The sequence below is a fragment of the Vicia villosa genome, linkage group LG6 (genome assembly GCF_029867415.1).
Source record: "Vicia villosa cultivar HV-30 ecotype Madison, WI linkage group LG6, Vvil1.0, whole genome shotgun sequence".
Taxonomy (NCBI): domain Eukaryota; kingdom Viridiplantae; phylum Streptophyta; class Magnoliopsida; order Fabales; family Fabaceae; genus Vicia; species Vicia villosa.
This window is the reverse complement of record NC_081185.1, coordinates 153,973,823-153,997,518: the sequence shown is the minus strand read 5'-3', so window position 1 is coordinate 153,997,518 and position 23,696 is coordinate 153,973,823. Positions and strand designations below refer to the sequence as shown.

Sequence of the window (23,696 nt, the reverse complement as noted above, 5' to 3'; positions counted from 1 at the left end):
AGTTCGCCCAAAATAGGCATTAACAGTCTCTCCCTCCTTCATTCTGAGTATTTCAAACTCAGACTTCAATGTTTGCAATTGAGCCCTCTTCAGTCTTCACCCTCGTGGAACCCTTGAACTTTTGTTTCATAGAATCCCAAATCTGCTTGGAAGTATCATCATTAAGTATGGTCTCCAAGATTTCTCTATCAATTGCTTGATAGAGATAATTCGTTATCTTCATATCTTTCAACAGTTGCTCCTCTATCACATTCGTTTGTGCTTCTGTCGCTTGTGTGCCTTCTGGAACTGTGTCGAGCCCATTCTCAATTAGGGTCCAATATTCTCCATCAGTTTTGCCCAATGCTCATAGTACCCATCGAATCGTGGAATTGCCGGTTGCACGAACTTTCCTTTGGTACTGCTACTCTCAGCCATCTCTACTCTCACACAGTGTTTCACTCTTTGCTAAAGCTTTTTATCAGGCCCTAATCGTTGAGTTCTAATGCCAAATGATAAACTGAAAAGCTTGTTTATTTCATTTGAGAAGTTGGCTATTTAAAAGCCTTACATAACAAAATTAGAGAACAATCTGCACTAGCCTAAAAAATAGGACTTCCTAAATACTAGGCAACTTATTAACAACACATAAAATAACTCCTACAACCTAGAAAATAACTCCTACAAACTAGGACATTAACGTTAACAATTATATCATTCAACTAATCTAATCAATTATCTAATAAACTAAAGTGTTGAGTAATAATTACAGGTAACCAATATATTTGTGTTAGAGACATAAACAATAAAATATCTTAGGTGGTATAATAAACATTACAATTTTGTTAATTAAATCGCCTTGTTATAATGCTCAGACTTATATATGAAATGTCTTTCAAAAAGAGCTTGTAAAGTATATGAATAATGAAGGTGTGATAAGTGTTATAATCGAAACGGTTAGGAACTGAGCATAAAACGAAGGACTAATCTCAGCATAAAAGTTGCAGTCAAAATTTTAATCAACATTGTTAAAAAAATGAACAAAAATGAACTACAATGGATTAATGAATATTGGGGTTGATGGTCAGTATAATGCATTAATTTTTTAAATAATAAAAATGGTAGTAAAAGAGCAAAATGACTATAATAATTGAGTAAAATTCAAGAAGTAGCAAAATTTACATATAGGGTATTTTTGTTAAAATCCAATATATTTGTCCTATAAATATATATTTGTTCCTATCTCCAATTACTCCTATAAAAAGAATAACCAATTTCACATCAATTAAAAAATTAATTATAATTAATTGATTTTTTAAATGTCATATAGCACACAAATAAAATTCACTAACTAATAATATCAACAAAAAAATTTACTAACTAATAATTAAGTACTCCATATAATAGAAACCTAAATTTTAAATAATTTTTTTTATTATAATAAGAAAAGGACGAAATATTGTGAATTAAAAAAAATATATTTTGAGTGAGGCATACCTAAAATCCTAGCAGCGTCAAATTTGTGCCGGCCCTGCTTAACTATCTTATTGGCTATCGATTATTTGAAAATGTCAAGATTACTGTTCTTAAACAAATTCTCAATTATTAAAGCAACCTTCTTCACCACTCTTTTTCTTCCTTCTTCATAAAACCATCTTCTTTACACTTTACTGGGATTTGGGTCTCTTTCAATTTTCCTGAAAGACAAAGTAGAGTTTGTCTACCACTTACATTAAAAGGAGAGAAAACAACACAAGCCCTCAAGTGTTGTTTCTGTCATATTAAGAGCCTTTTCAAGTGAGAGTGGTTTTAATGAAGGTGTGGAGGGTTCACCGTAAAAAAGAGAAAATGCAATACCCTTATGGTGTTTTGAAGTGGGTTTTGGTTTGGATGTGTTTATGTTGTTACCTTGTGTTCACAATTGGACCACCATTGCACCGGCGATTCAAAGATTCTCCTTGTCCTCAATGTGATCATTGTTATTGCTCTTCAACGGAATATCCTCTTGGTTAGTTTCACTTTTCATTTACTAATTCTCAACCATGTTTTTTTTGGACCTATCATAACAGAAAAGATCATTCTCTTACTGTATGTGCAGAGTGTGGGAAACATGATCCAGCAATAAACGAGGATACACTGACAATGCTATCTGAGGAATTGAAGTTGCAGAAAATTGTAGCCAACGAGACCTTGGAACACACCAGAAGATTAGTAATGAATGCCAGAAATACCTTTTCACATTATACTAAAGAAGCAGAAAAGTGCAATATAGGGATGGAAACTTGTGAAGAAGCAAGGGAGAAAGCAGAGGCAGAGCTTGTTGAAGAACACAAGTTGACAGCTTTATGGGAAAATCGAGCCCGTGATTATGGGTGGAAGGACAGGAAAAGAACACGCTTAAGAAGTTAATTACTAACTATCATTTATCATTGCCTTATTGTGATTATTTAACCGGGACATTTTGCCGCTCCTTAATATTGAATTAGTACATTTAGCTGCATTTGACTTAACAGCAGGGTTAATGCAAATTTTCATCACTCGTTTGTTTATAAGCAATCAATTTCTTTCTATTCTTATTACTATGCTTATTATTAGAGGAAATTCTATGCTGGTAGAAGTAATAGGAATGGTCTCATTTTATTAAGGTCACAACACGAATTGAACAAGTAGGCATTAGCAGTTTATTATATGTAACTATACAACACAACAAGGGATAAAACAAAAGAAACAGTGTGGCCTCCTTTCGATTTTGCGGTGGCAGATAGATATAAATAGGAGACTTGAATAATATGTAAACACGGTGCTTTGTTAAACCCTAATAAGTTAGAGGTTGGCAACATCAAGAGAGGTATACACTATCTAATACTGCAAAACCAGCAGCAACTCCACCTTCGTCGGATGATGCTATTTTTGTACGCATCAAATAGCCACTTTGATCATTAATGATAACTTTATCTTTATTCCTGCAAATTAAATTCAAGTCCACGGATGTTAAGCATCACGCAAATTTATGCATTGAACTATGAAGATATAGTATGTAGCCAAGAGATGTATTACCTTAAATATGTACCAAATATTCCAAGTTCTGAGATGGCATGGTCCTTGTGCAAACAACCATTGCGCATCAAAAGGGCTGCAGAAAGATTGGGAAATATCCTCTGCATAAGTATGTAAGCTGCATTTTCTTGAGAACCTGATTTCTGCAATTTTATGAGGGTTTCACTGACTGCATCCCCATAAATATTGTTTCCTGAAAGGTAATTACAGCTCATTCAATATATTTTTTAACAGAGTAGGAGAAGGGAGAAAGTTAAATCAAGCTTTAGGTGGTGTATAACCTCCTCCTTCTCTCTGAGGCTTCATCACAAATATCTCGGGTTTTTCAATTGCTTTTTTAACAATATCCGAGTCATCCAAACTCCACAGTCCAGCGAAGCATTCACGCATTTTTGCAATATCGTCCTTGTTTTCAAGGAACCTGCTTACAGTTAAGATTTAAGGGTTTAAGAGAAGATATCAACCAGAGAAACAAACTGTGGTCGGCTAAAAAAAACAAATCAATCTATTCTTTTTTCCTGAGATTAAAGCCCTGACTGTTCCAAACCTTCTACTTGTTTGCAAAGTAGTAAGGATCCCAAGTTCCACACCATTAACAATGCACTCTTAACCAAATACATAACAGAAAACGTTGCATGACGCATTTTCAAAATGGAAAAGCATAGGATATTAAGATCATGAAGCATTTTCAAAATGGAAAAGTATAGGATATTAAGATCCCACTGAACTGAAGCAGGTTCAAGCAAGATATGAAAATGATACGGAATCACCAAGCAATTTTGTAAAAAACTACCACTCATAAATGTCACAACCATATCCATGATTAAGAAAATAAATAAGGCATGTATTGGTGAACAGAAGATCCAGAAAAAGACGATCTCACTCCACCCGGTAATTTACTCACTTTTATCAATTGTTCTTTTAATTGTAGTCTCTTTGAATTGAAAAAACTGCTTTCAAAACATATAAATGAAATAAACAAGGAAGAGATGGCGAACAATAATTAAAATATACCTCTCAAGAACGCCAGGCTTTGCAAGCTCCTGTTGAATCTTCTTGGTGCCAACCAAATGATAAGATATTGAAGGACATTTGACGGCAGAAGATTGTTCCATCAGTAGCCTAGCTCTCCATTCCTACACATTGAGCAAGTCATGCCCAAATCATGAGAAGTGAGACTCATTGTCAGGATAGAAGGCTCACTAACATTACATGTTATATCAAGAAACAGAGCTATGGTAGAGAGGATAATCCATTGAATGTATTGAGGTAAGAGTAAACTAGATCTTGTTAGTTTTAAAAGGCTAAGCTAACAATAGAAAACATATAATGCTCAAGTCTTTACATGGCTAAGTCATCCAAACCCCGTGCTGTAAAGATCAATCAACGACAATTTTACATATCGAATCGAAACCCAACTATTTTGGGGCTCAAATTCAAGTTAATTATCTTAATGAAGTATTCAATACGTTTAGGACCTAAAAAGACAAACTACAAAACCAAGCAAACGGACAAAAGAAAAATAAGGTGGCTAACATTCAATCAACTATTAATAAACAACAGCAATCAGTTATTTTTTTGGTCACAAAGATCATACCAAGTTCGGTGGGTAAACCGTGGGTTAGCCTTTCCTAATCTTTCAAATAATAACAGTATAAGTAAAAAAAAAAGTTTCTACACGGGAAAGCGCAATTCTTATTAATGAGCAGCAAAAAAGACAAACTGATCACTTACTGATTCTGAAGGATAGTCAGCTGGTGTATAGCCAGCCCTGAAGTAAACGACTGCAACTGCTCGTCCATTACTACAGTAAAAAAAAAAACTCACCAGTCAGAAACAAAGAGTGAGTAAGTCACAAACTTATCAGAAAGACAGTTTTTTATACGTAAAGGCTACATACATAGAAAGTGTTCCATCTGGTAAAATTTCTCCTTCTTTGTCAACTTCTGCCAGCGTTTTGCGTAAAATTGTAATACCATACGTGTTTAAAGTTCAGGACAACAGCTCTAATAACCATAATAGGTTTCGAATATAAAATATAAAACTAATCATTTTCCGTATATGAAAAACTTCCATTTAGCACAAATTAGATAGAGGAAATTGAACATTTTTCCTTTTGTATCAAGCATTACAAGTATTGTTGTTATTATTAATATAAGTATGGAGAAAAGGATATTTTTCTTTTAGAACCGCAGAAAGAGAATGCTGATCATACATGTTTCGCTCTTCAGCCTGAACCACAAAAATAATCACAGCCCTGTATGTATTCAACCATTCAGAAATATAAGGAACCAAAAGTAGAAGTAGAACAAAGTGCACTGCAAAGAAAATCTGTTTCTAGAATCTTACTTGGGGTTATTATACTCAATCCAAGCTTTAGCCAAGCCCTCTGCATTCTGACTGGCAGCATTATTGACAGGAACCTTTTCTGCATCCAGACCAAGCAATTTTCCATGTTGGGAAAGTATGTACCTAAAAAATAATCACAAACTAACATTAAGAAACAATTAGGTCGGAAAATTTCAGAGATCAAACATAGGGACACAAGAAATGAAAATAAAAAACAGAATATAAATCCACAGCTGCAAAGAGAAAAAACATTATGAAGAAACTCTAAACTAGAGTTAGAGCAAAACTCTACCTATGAAGCTCAGTGACAACGCTACCAAAACCAGCAAATGAAGATGAAATAGTGTTGAGCTCTATTTGCAAGAGCGATTTTGTCTCTTCATCAAGCATATAATCCGATCGATGTAACCCCAACCGTATTTCCTATTAAATTAAATTTACACCAACAGTAAAAACAATATCAGTAAACTCCTCAGTAAACTCCTTTCATTGACTTCATCAAAAAAGATAATTAAATATGTAGCATTCATCATCATAATCATGTACTAAAATAATTCCACTGAAATTCAGCAATATTCTAACCTCTTTTTTGTTGAGTTGTATCATCTTGGAATGAATATCTAAAAGCCTAGAGGTAAATTCGTCCACTTTCTTAGTCCTAGATTGAGATTAAAAAAAGTGACAAAACATTCATTACAATTGAAAGCTGAAATTGGAAAAATATTTTATGCATAATAATAAATATGCTCAAAATTGTGCAAGCTAGTCTGCCTTGCACGATTTTGGACAGTGCAGTCAAACGTCTTCAAGAGAGCGATCTAGTCCCCAACTCTGGTAATTTTTATTTTTCAAAATTGTAAAACAACGATATCGGACCTGGAGAGAGATTCCTGAAGAAAATTAGCATCCAAACTAACACGATCAACAAGTTCATTAAATATAGGAGCTAAATCACAAGCTTGTTTAAACTTGCTTTCTGGCAATGACACCGGCAATAACGCAAATGGAGCATGCACCAATCCAACACCAGGAACAGTTCCTGATTTCTGAAAAATCGAAACAATCACATCAAATGAAAGCTTCCTTCAAAAACCTAATTATAATAATTTCAAAAACAAGTGCAAATTCGTTTGATAAAAGTTGCATGATGAAATTTCTGAAAAGTGGTAATTACGTTGGAAGACTTATCGCCCATGAGGAGGCCGTGAAGAGAAGCCCAAACGAGAGCATCGTAAGCGATGGTATCGAGGAGTTGTTGATCGATGGTGTGATAATCGTGGAGTGATGGAGGTTTAACGGTGACGGAAGAAGAAGAAGAATCGGTTAGTTTGCCGTTAATTATGACAGGTGGCATGGTGAGGTGATGGTGGTGATGAGAGAGTAGAGGTTTGGGGAAATAAGTTGAAGAAAAAGAATAGTGAGAGTGGCGGCTTCTTTGTTGATGAGGAGAAAAAGAAGGAATGTGTTTGTAGAAGAAAGGGGTGATCTGAGTGGCGGAACCAAAATCAGCAGCAGTCATGATTGAGATTAGTTAGCCATGATGTGGTATGATAGATTTGATTTGAGGATGAATTGAACTGAAATTTAAAAGTATGATTAGATTAGATACCAAAATCTCTTTTACTACACCAAGCCCACGCTCGATAATTCTTACATGTAAGCAACTACAGTACATACACATACAATGTACATGTACTACAAACACAAAGGGAATGATTTACTTTAATTTGATAATTAATTAATTAATTATAAAAAATTGAGTTGTTCTATAATCTTTTTTACCCGATTTTATATAAAAAAAAATTTTAAAAAAAAAATCAAATGATACTTTTTTATTAATTATTTAATAAATTTAATTGATATGTATTAATAATGACTCTGTTTGGTAAAACTAACAATTGCTTATGTTTGGTAACTGATAACTTGTAGTTTATAGCTTATGATTGATGGCTGAATGCTGATGACTAATAGCTTGTAGCCGGTGACTTATAGTAGATAAGTTAATTGAAGTGTTTGATAAAATTAGCAGTTCAATTAAGTTATAAATTAAAATAGTACATAAAAGACATTTAATATATATAATTATTTCATTTTAAATTTAAATAAATTATAAAGGACAATGGTGCCTTTTACTTAAAACAATAAAGACAAAAATGGAAGAAAAAATGATAATATAAGTTATAAGCTAAAACAGTATTTAAAATAATGTCTAGAAAGTAAACTATAAGCTCGTGATGAAAAAATTGTTATTAACCAGAGTTTTTATTGTCCTATGAACTTATAAACTATAAGATATAAACTATAAGCTCAAAAAATGTCTTGACAAACAAAATCAATGTAAAATTATTTTATATGATCTATTAATAATAGTAATGATTAACTTTTATAAGTATTTAATTTTTATTTTAATCATATTTAAAATATTATTTATGAATGATTATGATATATTAACCGTATAAAACTTTATATATTGATTGTATATAATAAATAATCTTTTTATTGTAATTTTTTAAAAATTTATTTGATTATTTTTTATGACAAATATTTATTGAAATGTGGAAAGATTGGACATATAAAGTACAAGTGTTATGATAGGGCAACATCAGAGAAGGACTCTGAGTCAAATGCTAGTATTGTCTCTCTTGTTGTGAGAGAGGATGATCTTATCTGAAAAATTGAGAAGTGTGTCCTCGTGAGATTTCTACTATCATAGAAACAGACGAGTTATTGCTAGCGGATTAACACATGGGCATTGATGTAAGGTGTGTTGTGCGATTATGTCGATGGTTGAAGATCTTTCTACTAACATGGAAGTTGCACCATAAAATTTCAACTTGCTTTTCGGCATGTGAAATTTTTTGAAGTGGTTTAACTTCAAGTGAAATATACTCTTCTTTATGTGGAGTATGATAGTTTTTGAAACTATGATTGTCGGTGAAGACAATGTGAAAATTCTTAGAGTGGTGTGCTTCAAGTGACTATACTCTTTATGGTGAAGTATGATTGTCAGTGAAGACAATGAAAATTAATGTATTATTTTCAATCAAGATGGAGATTGTTAGAGTTGGTTAAAAATATACAAGTTGAAGAAGTCTCACATCGCTTAGTTTTTTGATGGAAGATGGATTCCAAAGCTATATATAGGATTAAAATTCCTCTAAATCCCACATCGCTTAGTTAAGTGATGGAAGAGAGAATCCAAGACTATATATGAAATTCAAGTTTTTCTTTACAAGATGTAATAGTTAAAAGCATTTTAAGCTTGTATTTCACTTTTTATATTTTCTTTTATACTCATGTCAGGGGCGGTTCTATAGCCCAACAAGCCCGGGCACACGCCCGGGCTCAACCCCTATTTTCTTTGTATTACCCCAAATTTAATAGCCGATTTTTAAACGAAACCAGGGGAAAATTAGTAAAAATAAGAGTAAAAATTAAAACAGATGAATACTCAATGGTCCAGACAGGCCCAACCCAATTAATTATTTATTAATTATTTATGACTTAAAACAGAAATTAAAAAAATAAAACTAAACAGTACCGCAAAAACCTCTCTTTATCTCTGAGTCTCTAACTGTTCATATTCCTCTCTCCCCTTTACGTCACTTTCAATAGCACTAGCAGAGCAGGTAAGGTAATATACTTCTCTTAATTTTTCTTCTTGTTAGTTATTATAACAATACTAGTATTATATTATATAATTATATATTCATTCATTATCAAAGTTCAATTTTATTTTAACAATAGTTCAATTTGTGTGTTACAATTTATTGCCGATTTCATAGTTCAATTTTCTCATTTCATCCTTTTTCTTTATCCTGCATATATGGATTTTTCTGCCACCGAGCAGTTGTTTGAGAATGATGTTTGTCGTATCTTGCTTTAACATAGTTCAATATAGGTCAATTTTACATAGTTCAATATAGGTCAATTTTACATAGTTTAATTTAAAATGAATGATAGTTTAATTTTTCTTCTAATATTTATATTGTAGTTTTTATTTTAACAGAAACTCTACTCTTTTTTTTGGGGTTCTAATATAGTATCAAATATTTTGGTTAATTTAATAGGTCATTCATAATAATAACATTCTCTTTTAATTTTGTTGTTATGAATTATTTATTTTATTTAATTATTCGGTCTCGTCAATTTGTGTGTTATAAATTGTTTACTTAAAAATTCGTTTCACTGAATCATTAAATTTCATAGATGAGGAGGTTTTTGGTTCCTAGAACAAGTATTGAGAAAGTGAATGTTAAGCAACCGGAAGTCGAAGTAGAAGAAACACCCCCTAATGTGGTCAACGAGTTTAATTCAAATGAGATTGTGCGTGATCCAAGATGTAGGAAACAAATTCATGAGTATGCTCCAGATATTCAAGACCAAGTGAGGAGGGCATATATATTGAAGGGTCCAACGCAACCAGATTTAGCAAGATTTCCTCGTACTCAATTTGGGAAGTATTCAAGAGCATTTTGTAAAGCATGGTATAAGAATTATACACGGATTGAATACAGTGAGTCAAAGGATGCAACTTATTGTTTCTATTGCTTTCTCTTTAAGTCGCCAGGGAGGGCCGAACACTTTGGTTATGAAGTCTTCAACAAAGACGAATTTAAAGATTGGAAGCATGCATCTAAAGGCTTTAAAGATCATATTGGTAGTCATGATAGTAAGCACAACTCATGTGTGAAGCACTATGATGATTATAATAATCAAAGACAAAGTGTGACAAGTATCTTTGCTAGAGCAACTAGGGAATCAGAAGAATTGTATAAGATCCGTTTAACTTGTTCTTTAGATTGTACTAGATATCTCTTAGCACAAGGCATTGCTTTTCGTGGCCATGATGAAAGCTCTACTTCTCTAAACAAGGGAAATTTTAGAGAGATGGTGGATTGGGTAAAATCTAATGATGAAAAAGTAAGAGATGCTTTTGATCGTGATCCAAAAAATTGCACTATGACTTCCGGTGACATTCAAAAGGAGCTTGCAACGTGTTGTGCACATGAAGTTACCAAGGTGATTATGGAAGAGCTTGGTGATAGACAATTCTCTGTGCTTATTGATGAGTCACGTGATATATCTATCAAAGAACAAATGACAATGATGTTGAGGTTAGTACAATGAGTTTGTTATTGAAACTACTACAATTATTAACTTAAACTTGTAAATTTCATTCAAACATAGACGAATTCATTTGAATTTTACTTATTTTTCTAGGTTCTTGAATGAGAAAGGGAAAGTTGTGGAACGATTTATTGCTCTACATCATGTCAAATATACTACATCTGAGGCACTAAAGGATGCTCTTTATGGTATTCTCGATCGTCATACGTTATCTATTTCAAGGATACGAGGGCAAGGATATGATGGGGCTTCAAATATGAGAGGTGAGTTTAATGGTTTACAAAGAAAGATTCTAGATGAAAACCCTTATGCTTTCTATGTCCATTGTTATGCTCACCGTTTGCAATTGGTGGTTGTGTCCGTTGCTAGTAGTTTCTCATCTATTCATGATTTCTTTTAGTACATCTCCTTGATTGTAACCACAACAAGTGCATCTTGCAAGAGAAAGGATGCTTTGAAGGAGGCACAACACCAATATATTTTGAATAAACTTGAGAGTGGTGAGTATTCTCAAGGAAAGGGCTTGCACCAATCATCCAATCTCGCTAGACCCAGAGATACTAGATGGGGTTCACATTATACTACCTTGATTCGTTTGGATCAGATGTGGTCCTCCGTGTTAGAGGTGCTTAGTATTGTTGATGAAGATGGACGTGGACCATCTCAAGCGGCGGTTTTGATAGAAAAAATGGAGAGCTTTAAATTTTCTTTCATTTTGAAGCTTATGTTAAAGTTGCTTGGTATCACTAATGAACTTTCAAAAATCTTGCAAACAAAAGATCTTAATATTGTGTTTGCTATGGAATTAGTTGATGATGTTAAAGCTCGATTGACTATATTGAGAGAGTGGTTGGAATAATTTATTTAGTGATGTCCAAGAATTTTGTTTTGCTCAAAGTATTCCGGTGCCAAATATGGATGAAGAAATACCGGTTCGAGGACGTTCAAGAAGAGAGGGGAGAACTGTCACTAATCTTCACCATTACTGTGCAGAGATTTTTTATGTTGCTATTGACAAAATATGCGTGGAGATGGATCACCGGTTTTGTGAAGAAAGTAACGTTGTGCTGGATTGCTTCTCATGTCTTGACCCCAAGAACTCTTTTTCCAAGTTTGATGTTGATAAGCTTGCTCGTCTTGCTAATATTTATCATGCAGACTTTTCTGATGATGACCGTGGAACAATAAGGGAGCAACTTGAGACTTATGTACATCAAGTGAAAAGGCATGCTTCTTTTACTTCTTGTGAAGATGTTCAAAGTTTGACTATGAAGATGGTTCAAACTGAGAAACATTTGGTATTTTCATTGGTTTACAAGCTCATTGAGTTGGCTTTGATATTGCCGGTGTCGACAGCATCCGTTGAAAGAGCTTTTTCAGCAATGAAGATTATCAAGTCTAATTTGCGCAACAAGATCAACGATGTGTGGTTCAATGACTTGATGATATGTTACACCGAGCGGGAGATATTCAAGTCACTTAAAGATGTTGATATTATTCGAACATTCACCGCAAAGAAGTCTCGGAGAGGGCATTTACCTGTTAATTTTATTTAGCACACTATTCGCAGGTGAGGTTTCATCTCTCTTATGTAGCACACTTTATGACTATTTATATATTGTCACATGTAACGTTCAGTTAAAATTTTTGCCCAGGCTATATAAAATTTCTGGCTCCGCCACGGACTCCTGTGTTAGAGTATTGTGAGAGGTAGTTAAATATTTGCTTTGGAGAGTGTAGGTTGAAGGTAGTATATGTGTTGTAACAATTTTCACATAGTGTTATTTTCTACTTATCATTTAACAACGGTCGTAATTTTTCTCTAATTTTAGAATTTTCACGTTAATCTTTTGTGTTGTTATTTTTTTTTCTACGTTTGTAATTTTTCCCAACAGATTAAATATCATCAGAACCTCCATATGAGTGGCAAAAGATACAAGGAAAGGAAGAAGTACAAGATTCAACCAAAGACTAAATTCTCACATTGAGTAGAAGAGAAGGAATAAGTCAAGGATCAAAGACAAGGAAAAGGGAAGCAAAGCATACATCTACTCAACAATCTACTTTTCGAAAATTCCAGACAAATGCATGGCAAAAAATATTTACTATCTTTTCAAGAAGCAAGAAGATATACCTGTATTTTGGTGATTATGTACAAACTTTCTAGTACGCTATAACAAATGAAAAATAAAATTTAAATAAAAATTTAGAATTTAGAATTTTTTTTATACAATATTATTATCAACTTTAGAAATTTTTCATCTTTATTGAATCAACGCTTGACAATGCAAATTTTCATCAACAATATTCTTACACAAATTGTTTTTTTCTTAAACATGTTGAGGAGAAAGACAATTACCACCGAAGAAACACTATGTTGTTTGAAGCTCATTGCTATTTACACCCTCACATGGTAGATTATTAGAAATTTGCACCCCAATCGAGCTTGAACCATTTTGTTTTCCCAAAGTTACTGTCTTCAATGCTTGTTCATCCATTGTTTTCATGATGAAATTATAGAGCTTATACCATATGCTTGCATGTTGAAGATGAAATTCTTTTTGATCCATTTGCTGAGTTAGCTATGAGATTGGAAATAAAAGAGTTAATGAGTAGTGGGACTATTGATATAAGTTTAAACTAGCAAGGAAGTGAAATATTGGAAATCTTTGGAAGAAATTCTTTGCTTTTCTTTGAAGGGATAGTTCTATTTATTGGAAAAGGAAATGGTTTGAAAAGTTTAAGAAAAGCGGTGGATAATCAATACTTACGTTTACAAGATTCTTGTAACTCATTTTCATACTATGTTATAAGTTTGTAGTTTCGAAATTCAAAGAAATTTAATGACTTTGGAATGTTCATTCTCTTTTTTAATATTTTAAAATTGTTCGGAAACTTATGGTTCAATACAAATTAAGAAGGAAATAGAGATATTCTAATAAATAAAAATTAAACGTGAATAGTTTTGATAAAACAAGATAAGTGTATGTTTGGATTGGCTTCTACAAGCCCTAAAAGCACTTCTAGTCAACTTCAACTTGAAAATTGGTTTTTTTTTGTTTGAATACTTTTCTAAAATCAATTCTCCTCCTCCAAAAGCAATTCTATTAGAAGCTACAATTCCTAACTTTTGAGTTTAGTAGAATCATTTCTACATTTATTATAATATTATTTATTACAACTTTTTTAAATTTTCCTTCTTTACCCTCTTTAATTTTCATCAATGACTTCTTTTCTTTTTGATTTGTATTAGAATCTCTTACCATTTTGATAATTATACAATTCAAAATCAATTTTGCTAAAACTATCCAAACAACATTAATTGATAACAATGACTTCTATATCATCGTATCCAAACATAAATCAATTTTTATAAACTCAATTCTATTGAAATCAATTCTATCAAACTCAATTCTCTCAGAATCAATTTTTTCCACCGCCAACCCAAACACAGTCATTTTTTGAATGTGAGACTCAATTGTTAAAAATAATTTAATAATTAATTTATATAAATATGTTCAAATACAAAAATTAAAACTATAATTATAATTTAAGGAGTACTAACAACACTCTCTTTTCAACACTCTCTGTAATACCCCTTTCTAATATCCCAAATTCATAATAATACACAAATATCCAGAGTAAACATGCATATACAGGGGCGTCACATCGACGTTTTCAAAAACTAAAAGCTTTTAAAAACCAACAAAACATACATCCATAACTATACAATGCATCTGATCATCATATAACACATCTTACTTAACATAATTCATTAAGAATATGCATACACAACGGAAATAACAAATACTCATGAATTCCATAATGATCCATGTCCCATACCATGATCATATCACAAATAATATCCAAGACGGAATCATAACATCATATCCAAAGTACTTGGTATTAAGGCCTCTCACAACCACAATAAACATCATACGAAAGCATAAGGTAGTATCAAAATACGAATCCGAATAAAACACGAGTTCGACACCACTACTCCTAACCCAGTGTTACATGACCAGAGCATCAACTCACTACCTAATCAAATAAAGAAACTCGGAGCTCCTCGGCTAAATCCTCGGACAAGCAACTACTCGTCTGAACCTGCACGTTACCAACAAAGGGCAACATTCAAACAGAAGGGTGAGAATTCAAATTATTATAGAAAATATAATAATGAAAAATGCAACATAAACAAGCATACATTTCACAATTCATCACTTTTCATAAAAACATGCTTTTATAGCCATACATCAAAGTTAACATGTTTTTCATCATTAAACAACCAAGTTTCATCATTCAAGTAACTACATCTAATTATCAATTCAACAATTGTAATCCCCTAATGAAAAACCATCAAGTATACAATTATCACACAAGATTCCACATTATGCATCACTTATCACATAATTAACCACGCCGATTCATATTGCAAAATCACACAAAACACAAATTCACACCGACATGTGCGACTCAAGTGTGACTCTATGCAATATGCATGTGGATACCATCCGTTATCATTTCTGGTCATGTCAAATGTCTTTCCTCTATAGACTAGATAACCACCTCAAAAGCCTCATTCCGCGTTAAGCTTTCAAATCTCATTCGGCGTTAGATTTGGGACAAGTAAATAACCTTCACGAGATTACCCAACATTGCCACTTTCCAAAGACTCATGCTTGTGTACGTGTGCAACAAAACAAGACTCATGCATTTAAGACGATCTCTCTATCTCTTAAACTACACAATCACATCTTTACCACTTTGCACAACATTACACAACATGGCATTCAATCCAAATCTCAATACCAATTAGCATTTAGAAATCAATCACATAATTCACGGTTATCATATCACATAATATATCCATGAACATTGACCATACACAATTCATCCATAACATACACACATAATTACATGTTATTCTCAATTAACATCATAATTAAATTAAACAATTGCCAACAAATCCTCCTCTATCATATAGACAATTATTTAAGCTTCAATATACTTCAAACGGCACCTAAAAAGGAGTTACGGATCAAAAGATACAACATTTGAAAGTTTGGAAAAAGTTTCATACAACAATGGCCGCTTAGCGAGCGTCAAGCGGCTAGCACCAGAAGCGAACTAAAAATGGGTTCTGCTTAGCAGGTTGGGTCCGCTTAGCGAGCCTCTTCTATTTTTGAAAAACAAACAGCATCCGCTTAGCGAGCCTAGGACCGCTTAGCGGACCTGCGATTTCATAGAAAAACACAGCAACATTCATAACTGCGAAATGCACAATCCACTATTCCAAATCACTTCCAAACATCAATAAACATCAAATACAACCAGTCTTAATCATTATTGAACCATAACATTCATCAAAATCATGTTTAATCATGTAAATCCATAGAAATTAGCACAAAAATTAGGGTTCATACATTTTCATGAAATCTCAAAGATTAAAGACAACACATACACAAACACATTACCCAATCATAGATTCTACAAGAATTTGGATTCTAACCCTTGCCTCTAGCTCTTAATCCACTCTCTTGATGAAATCTACCAATTCCCTCTTTGTTCTTCTCTTGCCTCTTTTCTCTTCTTTCTATCTAATTTAGGTTAACTCATAAAATTCTCTTCTAACTCTCATTTTTTCATTAGGCTTAACCCATCCACTATTCTCATTTCTAATTCAACTAAGCCCAATAGCTAATTCCAATATAATTCTACTATTTATTAATTAGCTAAATCACATATTACCACACAATTAAATAATTATCACCCAAACAATAATTAAATAAAACACACAAACAATATCAAATATCAAATAATCCTAATTAAATAAAATCTAATAAAAATAGGGTGTTACACTCTCCAACACTCAATTCTTATTGGTTGAAACATGTGTGGGTCCTACCACTTTATATGGATTCCATTTTCAAAGTGAGGGACCTACACATGTTTTAACCAATAAGAAAGTGGGTGGTGTTGAAGAGAGTGTTGAAAAGAGAGTGTTGCTAGCATTTCTCTTATAATTTAAGGCAGAAGTAAAACATGTTAGCATATATAACACACAATCTTATAATGATTTATCAAGAATTATAGGAATATTCAGATGGATTCAAGAAGAAAGCTCTTTAGGCAATGACAACGATAATTCTAAAAACTCAAAATTCTAGAGACAAATGACGAACATTTGTTGGTTTAAAAATCTTTCACAAATGATATTCATAATGCTTTGCATACTCTCAAATGACGATAAGCGATGATTTTCTTTTTCTCGTTCGGTATATTAGGGATCATAACCTATATATAACTTGGTGATCAATTAGAGTTTTCATCATTTGAAAATGTGACATCCTAACATCCAATCATATTTGAATTCATATCTAATTAATGAATTAATTATCAAATAAATATTTAATTAACCTCTTTATCCTTTTCATTAAATAAAGATTGTTTCCTTCAAGAAACCTAGAGTCTGGTGTGCGAAGAAGTCAAATATCCAAAATGACAAAAGGGTTGTCAGAATAGAGAGAGATAGCAAAATTAGGAAGAAGAAATTGGGAAGAAGAAACACAAAAACGTATGGAATCGAGCACAACATAAGGAACATAAAAATCTATAGAGTTTCACAAACAAAGCAGAGCAAAAAAAATCAAATTGACCATTTGACCTTTATATAGTAGCAACAAGGACCCCCATGATCAGAGACCAAAGATCGAGGAAAACACATTATCACCACCAATAGTTCTGATTTGGCTCAGATCCTCCTACAATATTCGAGTGCTCTAAGAAATGTCACCTCTCTACCCCATAATCTATGACCACATTTCAGCTACAAGATATGCACATTATGTGCATATTCTTGAGGCCAACTACTCCCACTTACTACGTCTCCGACTCCAAAGTAAGGATCTGCACGACAGTTTTCAAACGATTAATTAGGCCAACTTAAAAAAGGCCAGTCTCGAAATTTCCTTCACAATCCTCACTTCATAAATAATAGCAAAGAATTGGAGGGGTATTGTTCATAGCCGCTCCAACGGACCATTAAGACCAACCCAACTCGAGCGGCTCAAACTATATTTTTCTCAAAGTGGAATGTGAACAACTAGACCCTTGCTAGAAAGTCAAGCATAATATTAGGCCTGCTTCCCCATCATCAATCGTTATCCAATCAGACGGTCTCCCGCATGTTACGTCAGACCAAGCTACAATGACTTTAACCAATTATTGTATATAAGCTTCTATCGCACCACAAGTATTATTCATTCACTTATCCCAAATAATTTCAGCCCCTTCCGATTGTAGTTGCGGGGGTTCGAGTCGTGGTACATTTTATCAAGTCCAGCGCCAATCACCACTAAACCAACTAACGATTAGTAAACTACACCTCTTTAATGTCACTAACTTGAGCGTTAAAGTATTAACCTTGCAAGTAAATCTCCCTCCAATGTATCAGAGACTCATACCACCATAGTTAAAGAACTCTTATCCACACATCACTAATCTGCTGTTCAGCACCATAATAATATACAATAACAGAGTATCTATATTTCAATATTGTTCAAATGGAGAATAAACACAAGTATTACTAAATACATATAATGATTTGGGTTACGACATAACAATTATTCATATTGCTAAAATCACAAGAATCTAAATATAATTCTCCACGATATCAATTTTAAACCCTTATTGAGATTATAATTAACTTTCATTTTCTTCAAATTTGTTAAAATGGTTTCCTCTGCATTGTCTATGATAACCATTTTCTTGGAAGCTTAATGATGCAAATATTCATCAACAATGTTCTCTTTGAGGAGAAAGACAATTACCACCAAAGAAACATTGAGTTGATTGAAGCTGATTACTATTTACACCCTCGCATGATACATTATTAGAAATTTGCACCCCCACTTGAGCTTGAATCATTTTGTTTCCCTAAAGTTACTGTCTTCAATGCTTGTTCAGCCAATATTTTCACGATGAAATTATAGAGCTTATACCATATACCTGAATGTTGAAGATGAAATTCCTTTTGACCCATTTGATGAATTTTACCATAAGATTGAAAATTTATGTATTATGTAAATGGGCAATGATCGATGCGTGTCAAATGTTAATAAAGAGAAGTGATTGATTAGTATCATAGCGTGATATAAGAATATTAATACAAGTTTAAACTTACAAGTAAGTGAGATATTGAAAACCTTTGGAAGAGATTAATTGCTTTTCTTTGAAGGGATGTTAGCTCCGAAATTTTGGAAGTTATTTTTATAAAGGTGTTTCATTTAATTTGAAAATTTTAAGGCAAGAGTGCGATACATTATAGGTTACTTAAATTAGTTTTTACAAAATATTAATAATATTTTCCTATTATAATTTTAAATATTGATCATTGACTCACCTTTTAAAAAAATATTTTATAAAACAATTCATAATTTATATTTTAATTAAAATTAATTATTATTTTATAATATGTGGGAGTGTAACACTATGACATAAAATAACATAAAAGAGAAACTGTTAAAAAAGGAAATACACTCCACTTTTTTATTTTATTTTAAAAAGGTGGTATATTTTGTCTTATAAAGGTGCTTTTATAAGCCCGAGTTAGTTCAATATAAAAATAAATTTAGGTTTGTTGCATTAGAAAATACATGATTTTTTTTAAAAACATACACACGTTAAAAGAACTTGTTTATTTATTTTTTATTTTTTAAGAAACGAGCTTATTTTTATGTATTTGGTTTGAAGATATGAGTTTTTTTTCAACTTAATTAGAGATTTTGGATTCGAACTAAATCTTAAATATGCAGCAATGTTAAATTTTTTGAATAAAAACTTTGTCATTTAATATAGTTCTCTCGACTTGATAATTGATCTCTGCAATTACGCATAGATGTTAATTTGATTTTAATCATTATAAAATAAAGATAATAATTTGATATCGCATTTAATTTTTTGATAACATCAATAAATATAAAATGATGACGCATCACATGTGATTAGGCATAATTTTTGTTGACTCATCAAAACACATTACTAATCATTTTGATTATAAAACATTTATGTGAAAAATGAAAAAAAATTGAAACTATGACTCAAGAGTTGAAAATTAAGGTAGAATAGATGAAGAAGACGGAGCTGCAAACTCTTGTTGTGCAATCTCCCTCCAACGTGACTTGTGAAGATAGAGCCTTGTTTTCAACTTACAAAGCTAGAGGTTTCTTCCTTCTTTTGTTTTTTTTTTGGACCTTTTATGATGTTCTTTTGAATGACACACATTTTTTTAACTTTTTATTGAGGTTGTGGGGACGTTGCAAGTTTGTGCATTTTTATAAATTAAAAGTGTGATAGTTCACTAACTAACCTTTGAAATATGCATCCTCTAATCAAATCTTTTTCACTATTAAAAGAAAGGCAAAGATTGTACCCAAAAAAAAGAATGAAAGGCAAAGAATGTGACATAAAGATGGTATTTGACAACAATCCAATCTCATGGAGATTACAAGTCAAGACACAATCAACCAACCCTTCAAGGAAAAACCATCTTCTTGCTTCTCTAATTCTCTCCTCTCAAAAACCTTGAAGCAACCAATTGTGTATTCATATTCATATAAAAGGCATCAGATTCTTTACCAATATAATATTATATGCCACTTTCATTGGTTCAAAATGAATAATAATAACAACATGGTGTTTGTTCTTATTCATGTTTTTGTGTTATTTTCTATATCTATGACAGTGGTGAATTCAGTTGATTGGAATTTCCCAGCAGTTTTCAACATGGGTGACTCAAATTCTGACACTGGTGAACTTACTGTTGGCCTAGGCTTTCAGCTTGCCCCACCTAATGGACAGAATTACTTCAAAACTCCATCCGGAAGGGCGTGTGACGGCCGTCTCATCGTTGATTTCCTAAGTAAAGTTTTATTCTTCTTTACATATTACATCTGTAGTTAGAAGTTAGTAGTCGTTAGATCGAGATCAGACAAAAAATATAATACATTGTTGATTGAATACTTATAACAATGAGTTAATTGCATTACAAGTTTTATCCACCAAACTTACAAACAAACACCAATTATCACATTACACGTGTCAAATCGAAAGGTCATGTGTAACAAACTAACTAACTGTTCAGCAGATCTATGTTTCAAACAGAAGCAAAGTTTGGAACTCTTAAAACACATTCTTGTATTGTACTAACTAACAATCAAATAGTTATGGCCACTGACAAATATTGTATGATTCTAACTATCATTACCATATCCTTGTTACCTTGTTTCAAATCCATCCACTTAGATTTTCCAGCAGTTTTCAACTTCGGTGACTCGAATTCTGATACCGGTACCCTTGTTTCCACTGGTTTTGAGACCCTTTACCTTCCATATGGACAAACTTACTTTCATCCACCCTCAGGGAGATACTCTGATGGCCGTCTCATCGTTGATTTTCTTAGTAAATAACTTGAAAATTTTCGTTGTTTTTGTTCTTTCATTTTACTAATGATGGTAACTTTATGTAATCTTGGTTGTTGTTCTTGCAGTGGATGCATTCGATTTGCCGTTCTTAAACGCGTATTTGGATTCGTTGGGCTTGCCGAATTTTAGAAAAGGTTGTAACTTTGCAGCAGCGGGTTCAACTATCTTACCAGCCACTGCATCATCAATCTGTCCTTTCTCGTTCGGAATTCAGGTGTCTCAGTTTCTCCGATTCAAAGCTCGCGCTCTCGAATTGCTCGCGAAAAGTAGGAAATTCGATAAGTATGTACCGAGCCAAGATAGTTTCGAGAAGGGACTATACATGTTTGATATTGGACAGAATGATCTTGCTGGTGCATTTTACTCAAAATCATTAGACCAAATACTTGCATCAATTCCAACAATTCTTGTAGAATTTGAAACCGGGATCAAGGTTTGTGTCAAATCAAATCATCTCCTTTCCAGATTAGCATCAAAGAAACCTCATTCTTGGTGTTTTATTTTTTGACAGAGACTATATGACGAAGGAGCTCGATATTTCTGGATTCACAACACAGGTCCTCTCGGATGCTTAACACAAAACGTTGCTAAATTTGGAACCGATCCATCGAAACTCGATGAACTAGGATGTGTTAGTGCACATAACATAGCTGCTAAAACCTTTAATCTGCAGCTTCATGCTTTATGCAGTAAATTCCAAGCACAATATCCAGATTCAAATGTTACATATGTTGATATCTTCGCCATAAAATCTAACCTCATTGCAAACTATTCAAGATACGGTTAGTATCTATCTCGGCGTTACATTACATTTATCTGTTTCACTAATTTTTACACTCTTAGTCAATCATAATCGCCAGATGGTTAAAAACATTTGACAGTAACGTTTCGATTATATATTTGTAGGGTTTGAACAACCTATAATGGCGTGTTGTGGATATGGAGGACCACCATTGAACTATGACAGTAGAGTTTCTTGCGGGAACACGAAGATATTGAACGGAACAACCATAACGGCGAAAGGCTGTAGTGATAGTTCTGAGTATATAAGTTGGGATGGAATTCATTACACTGAGACTGCAAATCAGTATGTTGCATCACAGATTCTTACTGGAAAATACTCTGATCCTCCTTTCTCTGATAAAATGCCATTCCTTCTTAAGCTCAAGTTCTAAATATTTTTTGTTTTTTTTTTTCTTACTCATTTATTTTATTCTTTATGATATGGTAGTGAAATGAAATTGACATGTAACATGTTTGTGACATAATGTTAAAGATAATGTTAAAGAATATGTACATTAATATATTCATGTTTGTCTGCAAATCCTATCTCAACTGGTAGAAATTAATATTGTTAGGTTGAACGTCATTATCAGAATTTGAACTCTGATATTCACGATTGTGTGTGTGAAATTCCAGTAGTTATTAGTGGTTGACGGAAAAAAGACATTCAAGCTTATGCTAAAGTAGTTTATATTTTATAAACATTAATATTGGTTTCTAAATCACATATGACTAACTAGTACTACTAGCAAGTTAGAACTTTGATTTGAAGTTGGAGAACAATTTAAAAAGTGTTGATTAGCTTTGTAACTTTTGTTATTAAAAAAGGACTTAAAGCAACAATAGAAAACTAGTTTAATAAAGAAGTGTAACAGGTTAGTTTGATTAAGTTTTTTCAATTTTTTATCACATAATTCAAACCAATCTAAATTGATGGAAAAAAAATCATTTTTATTATCCAAATGGGAGGTCGCTATCATGTGAGTTTAAGTGACCCAATTTGATATTTTTTTTATAAACTAGCGCAAATTGTAGAGGAAACTATAATAAATAATAAAATTCTCTCTCTCTCTCTCTCTCTCGAGAATTTAATACTGTGAGACTATGCCTGAATTTGATGATTAAGCGGAAAAAAATCTTTTACCATCACAATGAGTTATTGGTCAATCTAACTCTAGAAGAAGAAAAGGAACATAAGGACAAGTTATCTGCATCAGAAAGAGGGCGGAAAATAACTCCATCAAGATCAGCAAGTAGTTTCAGACTATGAAGCACGGACACTCCTAAAACGATCCTGACACTAACACGGCGACACCGTTAATAATTTGAAAAAATGAAAAAATTAAATGTAATTGCAAGTGTCAGTACAGGTGTCCGTCATCGACACGGACATCGACACGTCTGATTTTAGAGGTGTCGGTGCTTCATACTTTCAGAAACCCCTTCAATCCAACATTCATAAATTCTATGAGTTAAAATAGCATGGCTCCTACTTTTATTGTCTGTCGTATGGAAAAAACATGAAATATCAACTCGCCTCAAATTTAAACGAGGGCCGAAGTTCCGTTATGGCTCTAGTTCTAACCTCAATCACATCCTCAAAAAGATTCTCTTGATCGATTATAAAATCCAAATTGTTCATCACCTCTCGTAAGGACCTAATCTCGAAATCAAAAATATCAATCACCCGCTTATTCCTAACTTTCAAGACTTCTTTGAAAGATTTGAATTTTCTTTTAGAACAAAAACTTTTCATCCAAAGATTAGTGAGTGAGACCCCACAATTAAGTGAAATACTTGAGAATATTCGGACTAAACATTACAAGGGGTCGAGGCGGATTTAATTTTTATCTTTCCTAAATGTTAAACTGAATCTCTAATAAATATATGTTTTTCGCCCCCAATTTCCGCCCG

General features: G+C 32.8%; 3 protein-coding genes and 1 pseudogene across 5 annotated transcripts; 3 read left to right on the top strand and 1 right to left on the bottom strand.

Annotated features, from left to right (window-relative positions):
- The first annotated feature begins 1,385 nt into the window (after window positions 1–1,385).
- On the top strand, window positions 1,386–2,541 carry LOC131610617 (uncharacterized). The gene is made up of 2 exons (XM_058882607.1): window positions 1,386–1,987; window positions 2,078–2,541. The coding sequence occupies exons 1-2, from the start codon at window positions 1,792–1,794 to the stop codon at window positions 2,386–2,388; spliced, it is 507 nt and encodes a 168-aa protein (XP_058738590.1). The 5' UTR covers window positions 1,386–1,791; the 3' UTR covers window positions 2,389–2,541.
- A 96-nt stretch (window positions 2,542–2,637) lies between these two features.
- LOC131610616 (glutathione synthetase, chloroplastic) lies at window positions 2,638–6,988 on the bottom strand. Its single transcript, XM_058882605.1, has 12 exons — window positions 6,560–6,988; window positions 6,262–6,431; window positions 5,968–6,043; window positions 5,678–5,808; window positions 5,386–5,508; window positions 5,213–5,293; window positions 4,937–5,017; window positions 4,771–4,840; window positions 4,051–4,172; window positions 3,318–3,457; window positions 3,037–3,229; window positions 2,638–2,942 (listed from the first exon to the last, which is right to left on the bottom strand). Exons 1-12 carry the CDS (start codon window positions 6,902–6,904, stop codon window positions 2,819–2,821), a joined length of 1,656 nt encoding a protein of 551 aa, XP_058738588.1. The 5' UTR covers window positions 6,905–6,988; the 3' UTR covers window positions 2,638–2,818.
- Window positions 6,989–9,594: 2,606 nt separating this feature from the next.
- Window positions 9,595–12,107, top strand: LOC131612839 (uncharacterized; annotated as a pseudogene).
- Window positions 12,108–19,994: 7,887 nt separating this feature from the next.
- LOC131612838 (GDSL esterase/lipase At1g54790-like) lies at window positions 19,995–22,305 on the top strand. Of its 3 annotated transcripts, XM_058884591.1 has the most exons (5): window positions 19,995–20,437; window positions 20,722–20,976; window positions 21,065–21,432; window positions 21,511–21,781; window positions 21,906–22,305. In XM_058884591.1, the coding sequence occupies exons 1-5, from the start codon at window positions 20,014–20,016 to the stop codon at window positions 22,172–22,174; spliced, it is 1,587 nt and encodes a 528-aa protein (XP_058740574.1). In that variant the 5' UTR covers window positions 19,995–20,013; the 3' UTR covers window positions 22,175–22,305. The 3 variants fall into 3 exon arrangements, with proteins under 3 accessions (XP_058740574.1, XP_058740572.1, XP_058740573.1); XM_058884589.1 differs by lacking the exon at window positions 20,722–20,976 and having other exon boundaries at window positions 19,997–20,437; XM_058884590.1 differs by lacking the exon at window positions 19,995–20,437 and having other exon boundaries at window positions 20,554–20,976.
- Window positions 22,306–23,696: the final 1,391 nt, after the last annotated feature.